The sequence below is a fragment of the Anastrepha obliqua genome, chromosome 1 (genome assembly GCF_027943255.1).
Source record: "Anastrepha obliqua isolate idAnaObli1 chromosome 1, idAnaObli1_1.0, whole genome shotgun sequence".
NCBI lineage: Eukaryota > Metazoa > Arthropoda > Insecta > Diptera > Tephritidae > Anastrepha > Anastrepha obliqua.
In genome coordinates, this window is record NC_072892.1 from 46,897,199 (window position 1) to 46,918,051 (window position 20,853).

The window sequence follows — 20,853 nt, forward strand, 5'->3', positions numbered from 1 at the left end:
TTATCGGAAGTACACTCGGAAGTTTGCCATTGCCTGCCGAGGGCGACCGCTATTAGAAAAATGTTTTTCTTAATTTTTGGTATTTCACTGAGATTCGAACCAACATTCTCTCTGTGAATTCCGAATGGTATTCACGTACAAACTCATTCGTCTACGGCGGCCGAATTATTTACCACACAGGAAAACTACTTATTTGCTAATAGAAACTACTCAACTTACCTTAAGGAACCTTTTAAATTATGAAATGTGTATAAAAATATTACGCAATCGCCATAACAAGAAATAAAATCTTAATCACTTGATTCTACTTTGGATTTTAAGGCTGGCATTGCTATCGATGCTAATGGTGGTTCCTAGGTAAATGAAATCTCTTACAACCTCGAAATCATATCTGTCAATAGTGACGCAATTTGCAAAAGTTATAGGGTAATTAATTTTGCGCCTCCTTGTATGCCAATGTTTCGATCAGATGGCGTCTAAAAACACTGAAAGCGCCCCAGCCTGCTATTTAACCATCGTACAGGCGGGAAATTTAAATTTTCCATTATTTATAATTGAGTTTTTTATATCCGCGAAATACTGTAACTATTTCAAGCTTATTGTTTTATTTTTTTTTAACTCTTCGTTGTTGTTGCTTCTTTTTATTAACTAAAGCACTTATGCGCCCTATTTGTCTTTTACCTTTTCCCTCGGTTATTGTTGTTGGTTGGTAAGTTGTTGTATTATATTATTTAAAATGCATTGCATGTTGTGAGTTGCTGCAATTGATTTGTTGGCGATAGGCATGCCTGTATGCGACTTGTGTATCTGTTGTCAGCAAAGACACGATATTTGTGCAAATGCAACAACAGCAACCATATTGACGCATGTAACACATGGAACACTGTCAACAACACCAACAATACTTCGTTAGCTGGCAGCTGTAATGAATATGTTGCTGACACAAGTCATAAATATACATAAGTATCTACGTTTATATGCATTTATTTGTATGTCTATACTACTTATAGACATAAATATTCGCATTTCCTGTTTTATGAAATTTTTAGTGCGATTATCACTTTTTAATATTTTTTTTACTCATTGTTAGTACCTATCTTCATCATTGGGAAATATAACTCTCCATTGTTATTGTAATGCTTGAGTTTTCAATATTAGACATAATAATTTTTGATTGTTTCTTCGGTCCTTGTCCATAGGAATTGGCCGTTCGTTGCATTCAACGTAATGTTAAAGCATTCCTGGCTGTCCGCGATTGGCCCTGGTGGCGCCTATTGGTGCGTGTAACACCTCTTCTAAATGTTCATCGCACCGAGGAGCAACTGAAATTGGCGAATGAAGAATTGGCAATGCTGCGTACCAAATTGGAGAAAATCGAAAACGATCGCAACGAATTGAAGACTGATAATCAGAAATTGGAAGCGAAGGTGAGTGATTCAAGCAGCGTAAATTTTTATTTCTTTCTATAAATTATTATTGTACTTAGCTTAGGTAAGGAAATATACTCACTATATTTAATATAATATAGAGGGAATGTATGACGCGAAAAAGTGCATTTTAACAGGTTCCCTGTCAGCACACAAAAACACTTTCTTCATGGCATATGCTGCTTTTTTTTCTCGGAATCCCTTATGGCCTTGTTATGCTTATGCGTTAACCCTTTGCATTTAAAAATGCGCAAAAAGCATATACTTTCTGTCAAAAAAAGATCGGGAATTGTTCATTTAAAAAGCGCGCGACATACATATGTGTAGTCTAAATTTTTTTTGCTGGAATGTTGGTACAACTGTCGTCTATAGTGTCGCAGAGTATGAGCGTGATCTGTCGATTAGCTTGTTTTTGGCATTTAATTATATCAGTCAACCGCAGGTGTGCTCTGCGATTTTCACTATGGATAAAAATATCGAACAAAGATTTTGTCGTAAATTTTGTATTTTGAACGGGATTTCGTGTGCCGGATCGTTGAAAATGTTGCAGAAAGCCTAAAGTCGTGGAAGATTTTCCCCGATATGGTCGCCCATCAACGTCTTCAACGGATGAAATCGTCGATAAAGTTGAGAAAATGGTGCTGGAAAACCATCATTTCAGTTTGAGGGAGGTAGCTCGCGACCTTAGCGTGTCTCACGAATCAATTCGCAACATTTTACACCATCAATTGGACATGAGACGCGTGGTTGCTCGACTCGTTCCAGAGAGTTGAATTTCTTTCAGACAATTCATCGCAAGAAGGTGACTGAGGACATGCTTGAGCAAGTGAATTCGGACCCAACCTTTATCCAGCGCATCATAACAGGTAATGAGACGTGGGTATATGAGTTTGGCATGCAAACCAGTCAACAGGCGGCTGAATGGCGCTATCCACATGAGCCGAAACCTAAAAAACAGAAAACCACGTCAAAGTGGGTCAAAAGTGAAAGTCAGCTATTCGTTTATGGCGTTGTGCACTCGGAATTCGTTCCAAATGGCTCTACGGTAAATAATGAAAATTATTTGGAAGTTATGCGACGTTTGAGAGAGAATGTGGGTAGGAAGCGGCCCAATTGGGGCAAAGAAAACTCATTGATCTTGCACCGTCTCACAAGGTGAACACTTTTTTGACCAAAAACTCCACAAATATCATCGAACAACCACCATATTCACCGCATTTAGCCCTCTATGACTTTTCCCAAAACTTAAATTGCCACTCTGCATACGCCGCTTTGAATCGATAGAAGCCATTAAGAAGAATTCACTGAAGAATCTGAAGAAGATCTCTTCAAACGCGTTTAAAAGGTGCTTCGAATGGAGGCTATTTTGAAGGCAACAAAATAAATTTTGATTTCTGATAACATCTTCACACTTTGTTCTATTATATAATTGTAAGAAACCGACTGAGTCATCCCAAACGTGTTATGCAGTGTGGCAAGAAACAAAGAGATACAGACGTTCAAATTTTAACAAGTCAATATTGCATGTCTAGTTTACAGAAATGTCTACTGACTAAATTACTTCAAGTATAATTCACAATAAAAATAGGTTTGTCTATTTATTTATTTATTTTTTATTTAATTCACAATTTCCAACTTTTTCCCAAATTTAAAAAAATTCAAAGAAATTTCTTCAAAATATCAAACTTTTTATTCTGGGTATGAGGTTTTGTGGCTCAAAATTCGCATTGAGTTTTGATCTTTTTTTGTTGTTGAGGGTCTTTTGCATTTTCTTCTCTATAATGATCACTCGAACGCCTCGTTCAAGAATTGAAGCCAAATGACTACCCACGGCGTCGCGATGCGCTGATTGGGCTCATTTGAATTTATTGGCAAAAGAAGTTAAAAATTGGACTATTCGAATGTATCATATAATTCGTAGCCGCGGCGGACATATTCATATTCCAAAAATAAAGCCATGAAATTATCCACCAGATTATAATAAAAATCTAATAAAAACACCCTATGGTTAAATTAGCTCCTTTAACATTTTATTCAACTGTTAAATTTTTTCCACAATCAAGCATTTCTAGATCTCGGCGCATACCAAACTTCTGCCTTTCTTGGCCCAGCGCCAAATAAAAATTATCGGTATGTCATGCGAGCTGAGCCCCCTCGTATTGATTGAACGAGAAGAAGGCAATCGTTGCGTTTATTACTATTAAAAAATATCTTTAAAATTGTTACTCAATAAAACAAAATTTATATTAGGCCGCAAAAAACAAAAGAAATCACAAAATGTTACGTTTTGTTTACAGCAAACATCCAATCTAAAGCAAAAATTCCCTGAGTTGTTATAAATAATTTTGCATTTTGCATATTTTTTATTTAATTTTCTCAAAGTGAATTTGTTTATTGCATATTTCTCAAACATTCTCAACTGACAGCGATGTTACGAATGTGTAGATTTATACTATAATATGTACATACATACATACATAAACATACAGTTGTGAGCATAAAAATTCGGACACCGAAAAATTCTGTGTTTTTGCTACATTACATTGTTCACATTATCATCAATTCCTAGAGTTCCAAGTCGGAATAAGGCCACGACATTAATTACATGGGAATACTTAAATATTAGTGAAATTTTTGTGTTTTTATTTATGTGAAAGAGCTAAAAATCGTAGAGAAATGTCAAATTATTGAAAATGTGCAAAACGATCCAAATACTCTTAAACGAAACTTGCTGCTGCTGTCACAAAAAAAAAAAAAAAAAAAAAAGCATGGTGTTACTCTCAACACCTGGGTTGTTGGAGAATTCTTTACAAAGCCGGATACAATGCTATTGTTTCCAGAAGGAAACCATTAGCAAGCAGCACGAATAAAGAGAAATACCTTTCCATCGTGAAATGCCCAGTAGAATGAACTATTTGGAAAAGGTCATAATCTGCGACTGTAGTAAATTCAAAGTGACGAGAAGTTAACGTTGTTCTGGAACCGAAAAATATTGAAGCTGCATTGAAACACGCTTGATTCCATTTATTATTCCCATCATCATCCCATGATCCCAAATACACAAACAAAATTTTTTATGATGATCCTTGTGTAATATACTCCATATCTTGAAATCTTTACTCCGATCGCCACTGTGCAAATGTCATCGACCGCTTGTCGCATCTTTTCGGCAAACAGATCAAACGACTATCACATCAAAGACTCAACGTAAGCTGCTTCTAAATGGTTGTGAGAGGCCAAGGTTCAACCCGGGTTGTCACGCCTACAATTCTGATGAAATGGTTATGGGAATGCAAAAAAAATGGAATGATCAAAAAACGAATGCGTTTGATGCATATTCGATTGCTAGAACTTAGTCGGGCAAAAGAAAAGCAAGCTTTTTTAGAAAAATTATCATTTTATTTATACTATCATAATAAGCAATAGGTGGAAGTGATTAATACTTTTGTTCATGCCACAATAAAGAAAGTATTATTATTATTATAAAGAGGGGGTTTTCAGTAGTTTGATTGAAGGATTCACAGTATTTCTCTGAGCCCAACTTCATCAATAAATTTTAGTACAATGACGACATTGTTTCCATCGTCACCAAGCTGTTTCTGTATCTGTTTCGCTCAGCCTATTAGTGGGTCACATCTAACCTCCTAACCTGCTGGGGGTAAGATAATTCCGATGTAATTTTTTGGTCGCCATATCAGCCACTTTATATTTAAACAAATGACATTTCATGCTTCCATACTTCGTGGGAAAAAATTTTCAATATTCTGTTACGAGTATAAAAATTTTGCTATTATAAACAAAAATGCCAAAATTACTTCGTATTTTAAGCCTGACATTTGTTGCTAAGTTACGAACCGGAGCAAACTGTGGCCAAGTCTGTTACCAAGTTTGTTGTGTGTTTGTTACGATTGTCAGGGAAGCATTTATTGCACTATAAGCCATTGGGCCATCTGAAGGAAGTATTCGCCCAGAAACAGCCAGCTTCGGCCAGTGGAGGAAAACATATTTTCCATCAGGATGATGCCAGCCCCTCTTCCATCAATAGAGACTCTCCCGAGCCTCAGAAAAACATTAACCTCTGCTTCAAGTGATTACCACCCGTTTCTGTCAATGGCGAATAATTGTTTTGGTGAAAAATTCGGCTAAAGATAAGTTTGTCGAAATCGGCTGCGCCAGTTTTATGCCAATAGGGACGATAATTTCTATGAATGAGGTATAATGGAACTATTTTCGAAATAGCAATAAGTTATCGACCGAAATGGATCGCTTTAACAAAGCTAAATGTCATGCCAAAATAACACTATACAGCAAACAAAAAAAATAGCAAGTTTCCGACAATGTATTCCTGTAGGGGGCAAAAAAACATTAGGTATACCACCTTGATCGAAAAGTTTCCAGAATAACCGCCAGGTGACGTTCTAAATAAACTGATTTGAGTTCTCTTTTTTATGCTAGACTCCCACATCTGTGGTTAACATTTCTACCGCAATTTTGTCACCATTGCTTGACATTTGAGAAAGTTACGCCGTCTTGAGTAAATCTACCTCTGCACTTATTATCGCATTTTTACAGTTTTAAAAATAGATTTGAATTTGCAACAACGAATTTGTATTAAATTTTACGTTAAAAATCTATTCAAAATTTAAACTGTTTCGGCAAAGATACTCTAAAGAAAACAGTGGCAAGAACGCTTCAGAAGAGATCGTGAATTCATCGAGGATGGCGAACGTAGTGGCAGGCTATACAACATCGAAAACTGGCAAAAACATCAATAAAAGTTGATCAATAACCATCAGGGAGCTTGTAGTGGGCTTGAACATTGCTTATGGATCCGTTCCGACGGCTATGATAGCTGATCAATAAAAAATATATGTACATGTACGGACGATTTTAATTCTGAATTATATTTTAGGCGCGTCAAAGCTTTCACCATTTGGCATACCTATTCCTATGGTAAATCGGCTTAAGAAATTATGTTATCTCCACATTGTAGGTATATAGTGCGCTCAACACAATAACTTTTTGGAACAATTTAATCCTCTAACTCCGCAATAGATGGAACTTTTTTGTCTCTTTTTGAGGGATTAAGATGTACCATACAAATGTTTTTCACAAAATTCTACCACAAGGTGGCATTAAACGAATCATCCAATTTGGTTTTTGAATAACTTTTTTCTAAAAAAAAAAAGAAAAAAAATCATTTGGAAAGATGGAAATCTATATTTTGACCTTTTGCGCTGGGTGTGAAATTCTAAAACGTTTATAAGGATGAAAACTTAAACTATTTCATTTAGATATGAATTAAAATATTTACTTGATTTATAATTTTATATGATCAACAAAACAGGAATGAACAAATGTGAAATATGTGTTAAGGAAAAATACAGCGGTGATAAATAAATGAAATGAAAACTGAGTTATTTTCATATCCCTGTAGCGGGACCCATCGGCCGTTAAGGGTAATTTTGTTAGTGAGTATTGAAAAAATTGTGTTGGTAAACTTTCAATATAAATTAATGCACGAAACTGTAAACTTTTTATTGAGCTTTGATTGTACTTCCCGTGTACAGGCCTTTAAATGCAACCTCACTTCTTAATGCATTTCTCGTGTACGCCACTGTAGATATTTACTTACATGTACCGTATTTACATCTACATACATGCATGAACAATTTTTCAAAATACAATATTGTTTTTGAGCTGTTAATTCTGTTTTGGTCTCATCACTTTAAACCAAATTGTTCACACTTTATTGTGGCGGCTAATCAAAATGAATAAAATATGAGCATACAAATTAAGTAGAAACAAACCAAAAAATGCTTAAATTTTCGTTTATGAAAAATGTGTGAAATAAAACAACGCGCCACTTACAGTTACACGCAATTATAATTTTTACTTTTTTATTTTATTATACAATGAATGTGCGCGATTTGTATAAAATTCCAGAGTGTGCGATTTTTCTTAGCAGTCACAAAATATTTCATATTTAATAAATGTTTACCCCTCTTTTTAATTTTATTTAATTTCTTATTTGCATTCGATTACTTTTGCTTTTTGATTTTACGCCTTCCGTTTCACTTTATGCGTTTGACACATTTTACGCTCGCGCAACATTTCGCCTTCAAAAACAATTAGAATTTCATCAAAATTTCATGCAGCACTGCATCTGTGAATTTAAGGAAATAATAGGTTGAATTTTGCAATTTGCAATTTACGCCGCATCCATATTACACTCGAGTAATTCTAGAGTCATCAGCTGACCACAGCCACAGCTGGAATAATTCGAACTCAATTGCAATGTGTCTTTTTGCAGCCCGTATTTTATTTGATTTTATTTTATTGCCCGCCTTTATTTTCGCAGCACACTGCCATAAATCAAATAAAAATTATTACGCGGCTAATGTATTTGAAATTGTGCAATACAATAGTGGCACACATTTTTGAGGCATTTTGAAAAATATGTGCGAGCGGCCATGAACCAATTATGTCCAAAGTTAAAGAAGTATTAGAATTTTTTTGTTTTTTTTTTTTGCATTTTAAACTTGAATATTTGCTACTTAATAAATAAATGTGTGAAAAAGTTTTAAACAACAAAAGCTTAATTAGGATAGATGATCGGCTGAGCACCATTTTTCGTTTTTTTTTTTTGTTTTCAACGTGGCATTAAGGGGACAGATACCTGTAAAATTTCGAAAATTTTTTTAATCCTTTAAGAATATGTCAAAAAAATTTTAAAACGTAAATTTAAGTATTTCTTATATTATAGATCGTCAACCGTGACGACTCTATTCGAGCTCTGGAAGAGGTATAGTTACGTTGCCGACTTTAGACGCGTTTTTCTCAAAACTATATTTTTAGAATTGGCGTACACGATAACTCGAAAAGTTATTGACCGATCTCCCTGAAATTTTGCACACATCTTTTTTATGATATTACTTTCTATGTCTTTCAAGTTTTCGAAAATTTTTCGAAAAAATAATTTTTTCAAAGCAAAAATAGTAGGAAAATTCGTCCCAAAATTCATTTTTTTTTTTTGAAGCATTTTATTCCGCGATTTTTTTTCATATAGAAATTATGACATTAATAAACAAAAAAATTTTTGGTTTTTTGTATTGAGGTCATTGACGCCGATGCTACAATGCCCGCCGATTGAGAAGCCCCGCTGCGACCTTCCTGGAAGAATTGGGTGTACATCCGCCAGTTTAAATGATTAACATAAAAAAAGTTTAATGTATAAAAAAACTGTATGCCAATTTTGAAAAAAATATACTGACTTCTTCATTTTAAATAATTTTAATGAAAATCAGGGAAAATATGGCCGTTTACAGGTATCTGTCCCCTTAACAAAATATAAAGTAGTGCGACGATGTGTACTAAAATTGTAGTTGAAAAAAATCGTACTATATACGAGTATATATTAGAAATTAAGCTCGATTCTTTTTCCATATATATGGCTCAATATCTTCATTATTTTATACACAGAATTGGCTTGACGCAAAGCAGTATTTTGCACTAATTTGCTGTACGCATTCGAATGTTATTCGAAAATTAAAAACATATTTGTTTTTTTTTATGAAATAAATTTTCCCCAACAATTTTTTTACAGGCTACCAATACTAAATTTTAAGACAAATAGACGACAATGTCCAATATATTTGGATCACTTGACACAATTATAAAATTTTTTAAGGCAAAAATGGAGCTCTCTAATTAATAGAGACGTTAAAATCGAAATATGCTGTCACTGAGAATACACGTCGTCGAATTAATCTTTCAAACGTTTTAAAAAATTTTCACCCATTGCGCGGGGCCCCTAGACAGTTGCTTACATTTCCTTGCATATAATTCGGCGATGTCCAGGAGCTAAGCGAAATATTTACCGTTTTGAACCACTTGAATAAGGCTGGTTACAAAAAGGCTCGTTGAATGGATACCCAACGAGTTAAAGCAAAAAAACTCTTGGATTGAATTTCTACCCACGAATCGCTGCTCATTTGCAATAAAATCCACCCATTTTTGAAAAAATATTCACTTATAAAAAAATACATTTTTGTAGGTATTTTGGAAGCTCATGGTCCAGCTTGCGTAAATCTTAATATTTTTCCGAATTATTTTGGCGGAAGTTCTAAAATATAATAAATTTCATAATTCCGGTGTAAAACCCACAACTTTTTTTAGCAATTTATAATTCGAATATGGGCTGTTAGGCAATTTTTTGGCATTGGCGCAATGTAAGTGCTATCTAGCGAGTTTGAAATTGAAATTTGAAAAAGTCGAGCCAAGAAGCACCGAGAGATTTGGTAATTCCTGAAGCACGCAGGTTAAAAGCGCTGTATTTAAAGCACTGGAAAGTAAAAGGGTAAATAGTCAAGGAGGAAAGGAGAGAAGAGACAAAAAGAAAGAGGATAGAATAGAAACAGATATAGCTAGTCCTGTGAGAATTTTCCAGATTATTTGGCAAATTTGAAAATATCCTTCAGTAGAACGAATATTACACATTCTCAAGGAATCGGAAGGCAAAATTCGCAGCCTTGCTCTAGCAGATGTGGGACATTCACAGAGAAAATGCTCAGTGCTATACGCCTCGTCTAAGCAAGACAGGCAAATCGATTGATTGTGGCAGGTAATAATACCAAACATCTTTTCTTCCAAGTTTGAGAAGAAAGTTCGACAGTTTTCGGTTAGGGATTATCCCAAAACACTTTGCAGTTCTGCAGCGTTCTAGATCGAACCATCGCTCTTTATGTAAACTGCATACATAATCGGTGATCCAATTCATGATTCCAGTAGAACTGATTCCGATTATTGGCGCTGTTCCCTATGGGGCAACCGCTGCTCCACAGTTGGCTAATTCATCGGTAATTTCATTTCCTTGAACAGTGTCTTGAACCCCTCTTTATAAATACAAGCTTATTTCTTCTTGTAAATACAAGCTTATTTGTCTTGTAACAAAATTAAGCTTCTTCTCACATTCTTGAACAATCTTGCGAGTAATATATATTAAATTTATAATTTAATCCATTTTAAGCATATCGATTTGGCTACGTAGGTCTCTTATTGTAAATTAAAAGAGAACAAATCTTACATATGTATATAAAAGGCGGCGCAAAAATTTTGTTTTTGAATAACTGCTTACTAAATAAATTAAAAATGATTTTGAGTGATGGAAATCTTCATTTTGACCTTTACGCGCTCTATCGCTTGTCTGTTTCCATGTATACTGCAGCTGTCTAGTGTGAAGTGATTGCAGCGTACGACGCCATTTGTAAAAATTATAAATCTTCCGATAGTGACCACCTTGTAAATAGTCGAGCCAAATAAAGCATCTTTTAAAAGTATTCAAAGTAAAAGTAAACCCTACCTATACCACAATTCATCGTTTACTTAGTAAGCCTTTATTTTTATTTACTAATTTATTTTATTTATTTATTTTTTCTTTGATTTGTATTTTCTTAAACTCTTCATTGAGTCCGATTGGAACGGAAATATCTTATACATACATATGTACATATATGTATGTACATACATAAATATATATTTGTGTACATAGAAAAATACCTATATTTCTATTCCTGCACCTTTAATTAACCGAAGTTTTTTCGGTACAGGAATTAAATCATTCAAATAAGCTGATTTCTGCCGGCAGCCAAACTAGCATCAATTTCCGCTGACGACAAAAAAATTCCGATTTGCACAAATTGACACGCAGAAGCCGATTGAAGGGAAATATCAAACAAATAGCGTAAAGTAAATCACTTGATCGCAAAGAATCACCCAGACGCGATCGTTCGATGCTCTATCGGTCAGCATTAGAAAGGCCAGCCGCAAATAGATTTTCGTATTTGTAGACATGCCACAGTGGCAGAGCATCTATTTCAAATATACTTCTATTAAAACGCTATAAAAAGTGAAAAAAAAATCTTTACGCAAGATTAGAGTGACGCGAGCGCTCGAATTCATTGCCCAGCAGCGGTGAGTCAATCTTACCTATCGCTGGGCATACCTGATTGGCGTCGGGCACTTCGCAAATGCCAATGAAACAACTTTTTGTATGAAAATCTTTAAAAGTTTGGTATTTCAGTAAATAAGAAAAAACAAAGCTTTGTTAAAAGTAAAAATATACTTCTTGCGTAGAAATTAATTTTACTCACATATACATTAGTATTCGTATACATTGAATGCATCATTAGAACACATCACTCTCTAGAGACAAACTTTCTCTCCAAAAAAAATTTATTTTTCTATCTTCAACTTACTATGCCTTCCTAAGCAAAAGTTGATATATTTTCATCTAGTAAAATACTGTTAATTGATATGGTTATTTTTTACACAGCATAAGAAAAGAGTTTTTGGTAATTTCTGCATATTAGAAACGTAAATCCCGCTAACCTGGGACACCGCGATCCAATCCTTTTTTGGACTCTCCGGGAAAATACCGGGAATAGTTGAGTATATTTTTTGACATCAGATGCAATTAATGAAATATGTATGAGACATTCATGACTCGCTTTATTTACAACATAGGTTGAATTTTAAGCGTTTGCAATACCTTTTCATTTTATCAAAAATGAGCGGCTCAGCAGTTTAATTAGCAGCATAATTAGTTGGGATAATTTGCGAACTTAATTTAATAGAAAGTCGTATGATATGCCAGTAGTTTTTATTAAGGAAATGTATATTTTTTTCTGAAGGTGGCGGCAGCTTATTACCTGCAGAAATCATTTCAATTTCTATCAACAATCCAACCATCAAGTGTTGAAGGAGACGCTCGAAAGATAACTCGCTCACAGCTCTATTTATTTTTTATTTTAATCAAAAATTTTAACACTTTAAGCGGGGCAGCTCTTCCAGTCAACGAGTTTTTCAATAATCTTTTGCAAAAAACTGAGAGTATTTATTATCTTCAAATAAATTATATATTAATATTCATGCTTAAGTGAATATACAAAATTTTTTTCAAATAAAAAAATGGCGGCACTACAGCTGCTCAAAAATGGATCCTTTAATTTGCGTCGTGGAATGTACAGCCTCTTGTAATCAACTGAAATCAATCAGACAAAACTTATTCTAAAATAAGATATTCCGCTTTCTACTTACCTACTTTTAACGAAGAAAAAAGGAACATGAAAATTTGAAGTGAAAAAGAAAAAAAGTACACTTTTTTATAAACGAATTGATCAAAATAATATTTTTAATGATAATTAATAGAAAATTTGAAGTACATGCAAAGGCCAATTTGTTAAAGAATATCTCTGTAAAATTTTAAGTTGATTACTTTTTGAGTTATATTCCACAGCTCAAAAAAACGCATTTCGGAAAAAACGTGATTCAAGTTTTCGTTCTTACTCACGTTTCGTTCTACGCTCATCACTTCACGAACGTCATAAGGACTTTTTAGACCTTCTATTAAGCTTAAAACATTGAAAGGATATTCTTTAGATTGTAAATGAATTTTTAAAGCAAAAAAATGGAAAATTTTAAAGTGCTGAAGTGCTGCACTCCCTAATGAAAACAAACCGTAATTTAATTTTCAAATCCCCTAATATATTTTAAATACAATAAATTCTATAATTCGCTTATGGAGAAGAACGTTAATTTAATTGCCCTATCGGAAGATTTACATATAATTTTTGCAAACATATTTAACATCTGTAAACTGGACAGCTGAGGTACACAAACAGACAAGCAGTGGTAAAAGTCAGCACGTAAAAGTCAAAATGAAGTCGTAAAAGTCAAAATGAAGTCTTCCATCTCCCAAAATCATTTTTTTTTTGTTAATAAAAAAGTTATTCAAAAACAAGTTTGGATGACTAATTTTACGCCACCTTGTATTTGTAGGTACTTGTGGTGCAAAAATTTTGTTAAAAATACTGAAGACTTAAGCTTGTTAAATTTTATGTTTGTTTTTCTTGTCTAGAAATAATATTAATTTATTGCCTCAAGAAATATGTACGTGCATTAGGGTGGTCAATTTGTATGGATTGATTCTTCTCGATATCATTTCTAGCAGATTCGGACTCTAGGCAAATAAGTCCCTTAAAGTCTAGTTCTAAAGTGAATTTCGAGGCTCACAAATTTTAAAAGATAGTACCTTTAATTAAAACGGAAATTGAGAGCGAGTTATGGCAATCAAGATAGAAAGTAAAAAAAGAGTACACCTACTTTTGGAAGTAAAAATTATCTAAAATCAAAATCATTGTAAATAAGTCGTTACTAGTTAACAAAACAAAAAAAAAACATGATGATAAGAAAAAAAATTTGTTTTTTAAGATTTGGGAAATTTTGGAAAACAACTGTTTTTGGCATTTTTTGTTTGTTTTTGAAGCTTTAATTTGATTTGCATATAAAAAACGCCACCCTTTCTATTATATATATATATATTGTGACGTGCATCTTGATATTGTTTCATAAATGGAGAGCCCTATAGTTTTAAGCCGACTCTGAACGGCAGATATTTTTTATGAGTAGCTTTTTCATGGCAAAAATACACTCAGAGGGTTGCCATTGCCTGCCGAGGGGCGACCGCTATTAGAAAAAAAACTTTTCCTTCATTTTGGCCTTTCACCGAGATTCGAACCTACGTTCTAACCGAACTCCGAATGGTATTCACGCACCAACCCATTCGGCTACGCCGGCCGCTCCTTACAACTTTTTTCGTAGTATAAGTGTATTAGCTAGAATCCAAATAAGCTAAAACCGAAGTAAAAAAAAAATTTTCCTGCCCTAATATACATATGTACATACATGAATTGCTAAACACTATATTTTTTTCTTATAACAACTTGGTTTAAAATACTGCTATAAATTAATCATCCAATTTTGTTTTTGAGTACATTTTTATCTAATTAAAAAAAAATTATAATAATTTTAAATGATGAAAATCTTTATTTTGATTTTTACGCGCTCCATTCCTAGTCTGTTTTTATACTGTAGCTGTCTAGTTAGCAAGTGTCTTACGATGCAAGATTGACTTACAAAGCCATTTGCAAAAATTGTAAGTCTTTCCATAGAGTGATTAATTTTGCGCCACGTTGTGTAATAGGCTGGGTACATATGAGCTACACTTTTTAACAATAATATTTCAAAAAAATCAAAAACATTTTAATTTCGGGACAATCTCGGGATTTCGGGATTACGAAATAGGATCCTGAAAATCTCGGAATCATTACAACCTCAAAAACAAATACTAATCTGTTTTTTTTTTGGATTATGACACTTGCAGCAAATGGGCGAATGAGTTCTACTACTTCAGCGTAATAATTTCTTATTCCATTGCTTATTGCTGAGTTGTGAGTTAAAGGAAATGCACCCAATGTACAACAACATTTTGTAACAAAAATTGCCGCTATCATATTTCTATACATATCTGTTGCTCAACGCTCAATTTCAAGTAGAAATTTCACCACAGTAGATGAGGTGGCTGTCGGCTAGCGCGGCCCCTTATCGTGGGTCAAAAGGAGGGTGTGCGTGTGTGTGTGTGTTTTGTCACTTTTCATGATATTTCATTAACCATAAATTTGGATAGTTTCACTTTTTATGCTCCTATACAAATACATACATATATATTTGCATATATATATATATATACTTAATTAGGCGCCATCCTATTTATCTAAGCAATTTGCGCTGCCAAGTGAGTTGGCTATTTGCAAAGTTTTCAATTTCTACATTTTCGATAATTCTTCAGTTTATTTTAGTTTTGTCACTGTGTGGGGCGTTTCAATTAGCACAAATATCATAAATTAATGTAATTCCTCTGTCAACAAATAAACAAACTAAAAAAAAAATCGTTTTTCCTTTCGTCGAGCTTACACTTTCATTACATTTCATTATATAATACAATAAAATTTCATTTCATGTTGACTTTTACAATAAACTCGTGTAATTTTACTTCGTATTTTCTAATTTTAAGGGAAATTTTACCTATATATCTATATGCTTATGTAAGTATGTAACCACCCATACCCATATGCATTCTCTTTGAACCAACATTGGGCGTTAATAAAAATAGTAAATACTTACAATGCTTTAAAAAGTTTCGAATTTGTGTAAATGCATTTTATTGTATTCTGGAAAGGGTTTTGAAGTCGTTAATAATCATCTGCATTATCATGCAACTGCAAGCTGACACCAGTTAGTCGATGGGGCGATGGATTATGAGCAGCTTGCAGCACTGATCTATTGTGCAACAGGCTGTAGCCAAACAAACATTTGTATAAGTATATTTGTTTGTGTATCTATGCATTTTAGTGTAGAAATTTTCGCTTATACAATATTTCACTTTATGTATTTTGCTTTTCAACCTAAAAATACAACACTCACGTCCGACATATCATATTGCCTTTGGTTGGTGTTTATTCAGAAAATTGTCAAACAGCTGTTTTTTTTTATTCGTTTCTTTAGCTGTGTGCACACATTTGATGTAGACAAGATGTGCCAATGAAATCCCCTGTTTCGAAAAACTACTATTTGAGAAGTTCAAATGTTTTCATGGCAATAAAAGTGTAGCTATTTAGATTACCTAGGGGTTACAGGGGGGTTACGTTATCTAAGGGAACAGAAAACTATCGAACTTCCTTCTAACACTTGGCGGAAAAGACGTTCGGTTGATGGTCGGTATTATTACAGCACACAATCCATGGGGTCAGCATATGACCACCATTGCAATAATTGAGGGCCCGATTTGCCTGTTTTGCTTAGACGAGGCGGATAGCACTGAGCATTTTCTCTGTGAGTGTCCCAAATTTGCAAGAGCAAGGCAAAGAATTTTGGGTTTCGATATGTAATATTCGTTCTCTCAAACTTGAGGATATTTTGATATTTGCCAAAGAATCCGGAAAATTCTCACAAATCTAGCTACCTCTGTCTCTATTATATCCTATCTCTTTCTTTCTGTTACTTCTCTCATATCCTCCTTGACTACCTACCCTTCTACTTTCCAGAGCTTTAAATACAATGGGCTGAAAAATCTGAGTGTTTTGGGAATTAGCAAATCTCTCGGTGCTTCTTGGCTTGATTTTTTTGCAAATTTCAATTTCATTTTGTGAGTTATAATATTCTTAAATGAGTTTTTTCGCTTCTTTATCTCTTCGATAATTGTCGTTTACAGGAGAAGTGTTCATATGGGTTCAAACAAAAAAAAACTATAAATATATTCAACTTCGCCAATTTGCATCGCCGCAGAGCAAAATAACAACACTTCCCAACTGTCCCACAGTTGGAGAATTTGAGGATAACCTAAAGTTAAAGTATTAGTAAAATCATTTTGTTTTACAGCAATCAGATATCACGTAGAATAAGAAAATATAAAAAAAAAAATACCAGTCTAACGGTTAGACGCGATAGAAGTGAAACCTGCAGTAAAACAAACTGAGAGAGAATGAGACGAAAGCAGCATTAGGAGCGGGATAATTATAGGTTCATTATAATATTGCTATAAAGTTCATATTTTATTTTCTTCATTTTATTATTATTCATCCTCAATGTTTTCAATTTCAACAAATGATACGAGTGGCTTATGATAGCTAAAATATGATACAAATGCTTTGGTTTCGATGTTGTCAACATATCTTTGAAATACCGCGTCAATGGTTGTTTTTGATCGTGTTGTCGATTCAGTGCGATTGTTACACATTTTTAAATTGAATGTTGTATTGAGAACGTCAATTAAAGGAACCGCTGTGTCCAATGCAAAATTTACGTTAAAATCGCCACTTAAAATCATTGGAACTTTATTGTAATCTTTTCTAAGTATCCGCGATACTTCTGGTGTATACTTTATTAAATTTTCGTGAATGAATTCCGTGATGCTATTTATTGATTTTTTTTTCTGTCGATATTCACGACACTTTTCTGCATTATATTATTTTTCGGCATAATTGCGGTAAATATTTAAAAATGAAAATATTTACGAATATAAGAATACACACGCGGTTGCTATTATCAGCGTCCCCAGCAAAACCTGCGTGACCGAAACTCTAACACAATTACATTTTTTTGAATGTTACAAACACATATGCACGCAGGTTTTGCTGGGGCGTGACCGAAACTCTAACACAATTACACATATGCACTCGTATTTGTTTGAAAATCGACTTTTTTTTTTGGTTCTCCGTCACCTTTGGAAAATGTGTAAACAGTAAGCACACTTTATTCATATATTTTTCCTCATTTTTGCATCAGTAAAATTAAACAAACGCCGTAGCCGAATGGGTTGGTGCGTGACTACTATTCAGAATTCACAGAGAGAACGTCAGTTCGAATCTCGGTGAAAACAAATTTAATAAAACTATTTTTCTAATAGCGCTCACCCCTCAGCAGGCAATGGCAAAACACCGAGTGTATTTCTGCCATGAAAAAAAGCTCCTCATAAACATATCATAAAATAAAATAAAATAACTGTATAAAAAAAATTTTTTTCTTGTGATTCGAACTAAGGCTTTTGGGTGGGAAGCTCACATCTCTAGCCGCTCGGGTATCGCGCCATGCTGTCGGCGCTAGCCTAAAAGTTATTTAGTTCGTCGCTACATTTATATGTAATATTCGTAGCCAATAGTGTCGCTTTTTTCGTTTCACTTTTTCTCAAATCACTCCCAACGATTCTAAAGAAGTTTTCACTTCAAAAACTTGAATTGCTTTTACTTTTTTAACCAGAATTTCCTAGAGTTTTCCTGGACAGACAATTTCGTAGCCCATATAACAAAGTTGATTTCTGACAGTTTTTTTTTACTTGCTCCATACGAGGGCACCCTTTATATTATGCACCCAGTAATACAAACACAGCAAAATAATCATGAAAATGTTTTTTTTTTTTGTTTTCAAACAAACAAAACACTTTCAAACACTTCGGCACTCGCTTGAACAAATTTTGACAGCACTTTTATTACTCAGAAGTGGATGCCTCCAAACGAGTTGTTTAAAGCTTCTGGATGCGTTAAAAAACGTTGCTTCGCATTTTATTTTTTTGCTTGGGGACAAAAATAAATCATTATGAGTCAAGTCGGGGCGGCAAGGCGGATGACCAATTAATTCGATCTTTTGAGTGCTCAAAAACTTTTTGTGTGAGCCGATACGTGAAAGCTCTCAATGTGATGATGATTCGTCTTCGGCGGTGGGTTTTCCTTAATTCTCCGAAAACTTCTGGCGAACAAATCGTTGCGTATAACTCAGTATTGACTGCATTAAGTTACTCTAGTGATCCAGTTGCGATATGATCAGACTTTCCGCCTTTAAAAGTGGCTAGGAAATGTTGGTGATCTCTTGACGCGATGACTGAGGCATTTCGTTGACGATTTTATATGTGCTTACAGATCCTTGCTTAGAATGTCAGATCCCTGCTTAGAGACGTCAGTCGATGTCGTTAATTTCATGTAAAGGTAGACCAAGAAAACAAACTGTGTCGGCAGGATGGAATCAAAGGCTGAGAATTGTAAGATAAGTAGGTTTAGCTGAGCATGTAAATAAGTGGTTAGAGTCATGCGGGCTGTTTTCTCAGCTGGCCGCCCAATCTAGCCTCCTCACCTTATTCGTCGTTGAGTCAAACACTCTACAGATTTACTTTATTAGATCGTTAAATAGTGATTGAGTTCTCTGGAGTTTATTGCAATAACTATTGCGTCAACTTGTGCACTATAACACGCTAGCCGCCGCAAGAGGCCGCTTAACACATAGAATCTTAAGCCTCAGAAAACCCAAAAAGTTTAATTTTTCAACAACAAAAAAAAATAATAATAATAACAAAATAAACCAAATAATATAAGCCAAACATAAAAAATAAAATAATTAATTTTTCATTAAAATTTCTTTGATTTACCTTTCACCACCTGGGTAAGACTGATTAGTCACTCGATTGCGATTTCTGTGCCACCAAGAAAATGTACCCCTCCATGTACCATGAAAATAAACCAAAGTTAAGTGCCGAAAAACACTAAATAAATAAATTGTTTGCAGATCAAACGCACGCAGTTTTTCACCCACTCCCTCACATATTCACCAGATGAAAATGTTTGAGCAACAATTTACGAATTTAATTTTTTACCGGACGCACTTTGGCAACTAAGTAGTCATAGTGTACCAAGCAACACAGCCACGCATTGGGTCTGGTTAATTTCAGACAAATTGAAATGAACATTTGGCCAACGTTTTGAAGATCAAAATTTATTATTAATATAAACAAGTAGACGTTTGTAAATATGTTGTGTAAATGTTTTGAAAATCGGTGCTACTAGGACAAACTAATAAGCAAATTAAGTGGCAGATCGGCCAAGTAAGCAGAGAGTGGGCTGGCTGAATAGGCACGAGTGGACAGAAGAGGACCACACAAATATAGACGCATACGTCCGCAATTATATGTAAAGTAAACGAAATCCCCAGAATAGTAGTAAAATTAGTGCGAAAATTGGGCAAATTGCAGCTGCAGGCACATTCATGCTGCTATGCTGCTGGCCCACCGACCCACAGACCGATCAACGCAACTTAAATCGATCGTTAAAGCATTTGGCTCGCGGGTTACAGATTACACCGATCGCTTTTCTTGGCTGCGATTCGTGTGTGCATTTGTATGGATGTGTGTATGCATAATTGTTGCTGCCGGCAAAGCAACTAATTGTGTTGGATTTACGCTCATCTATTGGCGGAAATAGGCGATAGAAAAGCGCAATGTTCGCAAAATATGCTTAATTTTTAATTTTTTTGTTAGTTTTTGTTTGACTTGTATTTTTTTTTTTTTTTTGAATTTATTTCTGCGTACTCACTAACCACTAGTTGTAGTCCAAATGTACGTCGTTATTTAATTTTTTTTGTTTTGCGTTTTTTGGTTACTTGCTCGTGGCCTAGCCTATTGCGTACGCGGCATACGCGGCATAAGTGACGATGTGTTCTGCCAAGCAATGGCCGGTGCCAAGACAAGCGAGAATCCGCCTAGCTGCCAAGTAATCAGTAGTGAGCGTTTTGTGCTATTCCCAGCGCATCTGAAAGCGATCACCAGCGTCCGTCCACCACCAACCAGCCGCTGTAGTCAGTCAGAACCGAGCAGCAGTGGCGAACCGATCGTGCAGTGAACCGCTGAGTGCCTGAAATTTGCACGAAATTCGCCAGCTACTTTCCGAGAAATTTAAAAATTTGAAAATAAGCAACGGTCTGCGTTGTACCGTCTGTCTGCCAGTTCCGTTCATCGGACAGAGTGTGTGCGGTCGCAGGAAGAGTTATTCGGCGAGAGTGGAAAATTCTGTGAACCGAGACCGGATATTTTTTATTAAACCGAAAATGTAGAAATAATATTTTAGGACAAGTATTTTAAAAATTAAAAAAAATATATATCTTTAATAATATGAACATTCATTGAGATATAAAAGCAAAAGCTGACGCGAGTTCAAAATACAACCACTTATTTTCTTTATGTTCCCGTTTTTCTTTGATCATTTGAATT

General features: G+C 34.5%; 1 protein-coding gene across 7 annotated transcripts in view; it reads left to right on the forward strand.

The window, feature by feature from the left end:
* LOC129250651 (unconventional myosin-XVIIIa) overlaps positions 1-20,853 on the forward strand; it is a 263,564-nt gene that overhangs the window by 198,663 nt on the left and 44,048 nt on the right. For 4 of the 7 annotated variants that reach the window (XM_054890256.1, XM_054890260.1, XM_054890291.1 and 1 more), the window contains one exon: positions 1,200-1,427. In XM_054890256.1, coding sequence (XP_054746231.1) covers positions 1,200-1,427 — 228 coding nt within the window. Of the gene's footprint in view, positions 1-1,199; positions 1,428-20,461; positions 20,693-20,853 lie in introns of those variants that run through there. The other 3 variants (XM_054890273.1, XM_054890277.1, XM_054890286.1) reach the window with 1 other exon arrangement.